Here is a 5,076-nt window from a genome sequence, read left to right as displayed (position 1 = left end):
TTTGTGATTTTTCTACAATATAATGAAATGCCGATTCACCTCCATATTGATGTCGAACTTATGAAAATGTAGAAATATTAATGAAAATATCAAGATATCATAAAAATCTAATACCATAATTGATATGATATTATTAAATTTTCATCGATATTTCTACGTTTTCGTGAGTTCAACATCAAACAGAAAAAAGAAATAATAAAAGATAGTAAATATAATATAAATAATGGAGAGGTTAGCTAATTTAAAAATCATATTTATTTATTATGAGGCCGATATTTTGGGGGATATGGACATTTTAAACCTGGATTAACACCCATAGCGTTATTTTAACCTAAAGAAAATGGTTAACAAAAAGAGAAGGAATACCGATTAGCATCGCCATAAGCATCCCGCAAGAAAACGAAAGCCGGTCTTGCTGTTCCGTGAATTGAATGCGACCAAAACCCCACACCCCTTTTTCTCTCCATTTCTCATATTTTTCTCAATCTCTCTTTTCCCTACAAATACCAGAATGCTCCGCAATCTTTCCTTGCGCCTCTCTTCTCTTCCTTTCCCCTTCCCATTTCTTCCATTCTCGATTCCTACAAACAATTTTCTATAACCCTTCCAAGAATCCACCAACTGGGTGTTCCTCGTTTCTGGTTCTTTCGACCTTAAACACCCCTTTTCTCAGAATTCTCTCCAGGTAACACACTTCAATGCTCTTCAGTTTTGTCGATGTTTAGTGGGTTTTCCTTAATTTGACCTGTTATTTGATCCCCACTTTTTGTTTTTGTTTTTTGGGGTTCTGATTTTGCTGATTGTGGCTCTAGTTTTGCCCTCTTTGTCGCATTTGTTTTGTGTTTTCTGAATGTGGGGTGTGAATTTTTCGAGATCGTAACTATGGATTTGTGCTTCTTTGTCTGTATTTTCTTTTTGTTGTTGCTCCCCTTTGCTTTTCTTTATGGTTTTTGTTTTGCACTTTCCATTGACAGCATTGATGGTGCATCTTCTGGGAATTTCATTTTTGGAGTTTATTCTGGTTTTGGAGGATTTGTTTTGTGAACCCCTGTTCTTTCTTGTCGGTTTATGTCTTGTAATTTCATTATTATGTGCAATTTCTCGTTTCTCTCTCCTTCTCTCTCTCCTTTTTTGTTGTTGTTTATGATTGAATGTTTTAGCTTCTTCTTGAATCCTGAAATATATGGTTTGAATCTCATCTCTCATTCCATCTGTCTTGATCAGGGTAATCTAGAACTTGGAGGATTAAATTTCTCCATGGTGAGCTTTTAATATTTTTCAACTTTTTCCTGTTGTCCTATAATGTAGAATTTTCATTCCTAGAGGAAAATGAGCTTAAGCTTTGATTAATTATATGGATTATGAAAAAGGATTGTATAGTTTCTGGATTGTGATACGATTATGTTTGCTTTTGTGGTCATTAGGGAGAAGCCCCAGCCTTCTTTGCTCATGATTTGAAGGAGGGATTTCTGAATGGATTCAGTTTAAAATCCAAAGGTTGTGAAACAGCCACTGTCATCGGCAATAAAACAGTATGCTTATTTAGTTGTATCGATTTTTATTTATCACAGTATGAATTAATTTGTTCTATAGTGATTTTTATGCATGAACAAATTAATTACCTCCACAAATCTTAATTTTTGGGTATGCTTCGGCAGTATCTGGTTGATGGAAGCTGCGATGAATTGCTGTTGTCCTTTCAAGTTCAAGTATTTGATCATTCCAAAGGAACGCGGTAAGTTTCTCCCCTGGCTATGCAATTAAGTATTTCAGTTCTAGTCTTCTAAGTTCTTGTGGAATTTGCAGGAACAATCCAGTTGTTTTGGGAACAATACCGAACTCATGTAAAGGGCATTCAGCAATAGCTTTAAATGAAGACCGCATATTGTTTATTAAGGGTGGATCCCCCTTAGAGGATTCTTTTTGGTTTCTTGAGGTTAGTCATCTGTTGCTCTTGAAACATCATCAGGCTGGAAATATATTGGTTAATACAAGGAAGAATTTCATTTGATGTACACGATCGCTCTTTGGATAAAATCCGAGAAGTGGGTGGAAGTTGATGCCAAGTGGAATTCTGATTGTTACATTTGCTTTAGCTGAAATTAATATAGTTTTTGATGTTTATTCTTATTCTTATGATTTTATGTACTTGAATGTAAATAGGTGGATACTCCATATGTTCAAGAACAGAGAAAATCTTTGGGTTGTGAAGTTGTTGCTTGGAGTAAAGGTGTGAGGGGAACTGTGGCGAAGCCGATTGTTGTTAGTGGTCCTTCTGGAGTGGGCAAGGGTACTCTTATATCAATGCTCATGAAAGAATTTCCATCCTTATTCGGATTCTCTGTTAGCCACACAACCCGTGCTCCGAGGAACATGGAGAAAGATGGCCTCCATTACCATTTCACAGAACGAAGCCTTATGGAGAAGGACATAAAAGAGGGGAAATTTCTTGAGTTTGCTTCAGTTCATGGAAACCTCTATGGAACTAGTGTTGAGGCAGTTGAAGTGGTAGCAGATGCCGGAAAAGTATGTATTCGACCAGTCTTTTGAAAATTCTAGAAGGGATAGTGATTTATCATGATTAATTTTAATTCAGTCTCTTCTTCTGCCTCTTGCCTTCTTAAGCTTGACTTTTCTGTCTAATTTTATTTAGCAGACCCCCACAGAAGTTGAACCGATAGTTTAATCTAATCTAATATAATAGTAAGCATGGGAAGTCAATTGGTTCTCTCCAGAATGATTTTAAAGGACAATATCTGCTTCAATTTGAGGATCTTTTCGGTTTTATCTAATTCGTATAATTGTTATCATATTACCGGTTTTTTCTAGTTGAAATGCGGTCTGTGTCTGCCAATCTGAAATATTTGCTGTTTTTCCCTTTAGAGATGCATTCTTGACATTGATGTTCAAGGTGCGAGGTCTGTGAGGGCTAGTTCTCTGGACGCAATATTCATCTTCATCTGTCCACCTTCAATGGCTGAACTCGAGAAGCGCCTTCGTGCTAGGTAAGTTAAAGATTCCATTAAGTTTCCCCATTGAAAAGCTTTTCCATTTATGTAGCCAGTCTGAGTATGTTACATTTATACCCCACCCTCAGAGGAACTGAAACCGAAGAACAAATCCTCAAACGATTGCGAAATGCCGAGGCAGAGATCAAGGAAGGAGAATCATCTGGTATATTTGATCACTTCTTGTACAATGATAACCTTGAAGAGTGCTATAAGAGTCTAAAGGTAATTTACTTTGCTATGTAACGGAAATTTGTGTTTAATTTATCTTTTAGCTAGCTGAACGAAGCCTTTTGATAAACCGAATTATTGCAGAAACTCTTGGGGATCGATGAGAGTGTCAACACTTGCACGAAATCAAGTAAGAAATTTCTTTCTTCTATCGAAGTCCATATACATAATTTAGTAGGTGACATATTTGATATATTTATTTAACTTTCTTCAGTTCCAGAAGATTTGGACCTTCCTCCAATTGTCCATTCAGTATCAAGGATTGATAACAAAATTATAATAACGTACCGAACTTCAGACCTCGATAATGAAACTCGGAAGATGTAAGAACTTGGAATCACAATTTATATCAATATGATTTGAACGTTAGGGTGTTCAATATGTTTACACCTGTGATGTGATCTTTTGGGAAGCAGGATTGTGTTGGATCTATCCTCACTCAAAGGCGGAGCACCTGGCCGGACAAGAGGGCTGGAGGCTTATGCAATTGACTCGGTTACAAACGGCTCGGCTATGATCAATCAGCCTAGCTAACGACTACTCCACCTATGATGATTTACACTGCTAACTTGTTACCCTTTTACAGATGATGGCAAAGAGACGATGGTGCATTCCCTAATGAGCACATTAATTCGAGACGACTTAACTAGTCTGATTTTTCCCGGTCTTACCTTTTGTTTCGGTTTAAAAGTTTAGGAAGAGAAATGACTCGAAGCAATGTTTGAAAGATCGAGACGATTATTATTATTTCTTACATTACATGGCTGTGAGAATGTGATCTGTGATTTTTCTGCGGCAAATTGACTCATCATTTATCCAAAACTAATTTTTCTTGCTTGTTAGAAATTGAAAGTCCCATCTTTCTAGATTTTTTTTTTTTTATGTTGAATGGGTTTTCTTGATTCTTCGTTCTTGCTTTTGATTGAGGAGAGATTCATGTTTAGTTGAAGTTTTAGAAAGAAGAAGGAAAAAAAAAAAAAAAGAAGAAATTTTGTTTTTGTTCTTGTTGAGTTCAACCATTATTAGGGATTGAATCATCAACTTTGTTCTAATTTTCCATGTAGATTAGATAATGGGCAGTGGCCCCATTTTATAATAATTTTAATAAAGTGGAATGTACAAAAAGGCAGAAATGATACAAAAGGAAACTCTGTGACATAGCAATCTGTAAATTGCTATATGATGATTTGAAAGATGGATCTTCTTGGAAGCTCCCAACTTAAACCAATAAACACTTTTTTTTTAAAAAAAATATAACTGAATATTGGACAAAGTAAGCATATTACTCAACATCTTTCAGGTTAAAGATTTAAATTTTCATGTCTTGTTAGGCTTTGATAACTATTTAGATCTATTTAAATTTTAACCTTTTTTTTTTTTTTTAAAAAAAAACTATACTACTTTTAAGATGATGACAGATTTTAATTTTTTAAGCAACTTTCTTTTTACAAAAAGAGCAAAATGAATATTACAAATAAATAATTATAAATTGCATGGGATTACTACATTGAAAGGTTCCTAAATATACGTTAATTAAAACCACATAAAATTAAATATACTTTATGGACTGGAGTACGTGTCAATAAATTTTTCAAAAGCTCTTCATTTTTTTTCAATTATCAAGCTACTCCTTCGAGCTTCGTTTCCAAAACATACTTATTCATTAAACATACTTTATGGGCTGGACATCAAACGAGTTCCGTTTTCCAAACTGTCTGGCACACGGGCATCGTTCTTAACCCCTGGGTCCGTTAGGCTTGCGCACAAAAATGGGGGCCATTTTGTGGCACCAAATGAGCTCTATTCTCAAAACCGTCTGGTACATAGCTTGAGCGAG

At 35.4% G+C, this 5,076-nt stretch overlaps 1 protein-coding gene across 2 annotated transcripts; it reads left to right on the top strand.

The window, feature by feature from the left end:
* Positions 1-322: 322 nt before the first annotated feature.
* On the top strand, positions 323-4,085 carry AGK2 (guanylate kinase). 2 transcript variants are annotated; one of them, XM_039027929.2, is made up of 11 exons: positions 323-685; positions 1,225-1,260; positions 1,425-1,532; positions 1,659-1,735; positions 1,807-1,936; positions 2,164-2,526; positions 2,884-3,005; positions 3,098-3,233; positions 3,324-3,369; positions 3,454-3,562; positions 3,656-4,085. In XM_039027929.2, exons 2-11 carry the CDS (start codon positions 1,258-1,260, stop codon positions 3,771-3,773), a joined length of 1,212 nt encoding a protein of 403 aa, XP_038883857.1. In that variant the 5' UTR covers positions 323-685; positions 1,225-1,257; the 3' UTR covers positions 3,774-4,085. The 2 variants fall into 2 exon arrangements, with proteins under 2 accessions (XP_038883857.1, XP_090167958.1); XM_090311832.1 differs by having other exon boundaries at positions 532-685; positions 975-1,260.
* Positions 4,086-5,076: the final 991 nt, after the last annotated feature.

Source organism: Benincasa hispida, chromosome 3, assembly GCF_027475165.1.
Source record: "Benincasa hispida cultivar pf3 chromosome 3, pf3_genome.v1.1, whole genome shotgun sequence".
NCBI classification, from domain to species: domain Eukaryota; kingdom Viridiplantae; phylum Streptophyta; class Magnoliopsida; order Cucurbitales; family Cucurbitaceae; genus Benincasa; species Benincasa hispida.
This window is presented reverse-complemented; position numbering and strand designations above follow the sequence as displayed.

Bases quoted from the DNA above. Each gene is read 5' to 3' on its own strand.
- AGK2 (XM_090311832.1), top strand. From the start codon at position 1,069: ATGTCTTGTAATTTCATTATTATGTGCAATTTCTCGTTTCTCTCTCCT. The intron at 3,006-3,097 runs GTAAGTTAAAGA...CCCCACCCTCAG, and splicing joins GAGAAGCGCCTTCGTGCTAG to AGGAACTGAAACCGAAGAAC. The intron at 3,370-3,453 runs GTAAGAAATTTC...AACTTTCTTCAG, and splicing joins CAACACTTGCACGAAATCAA to TTCCAGAAGATTTGGACCTT.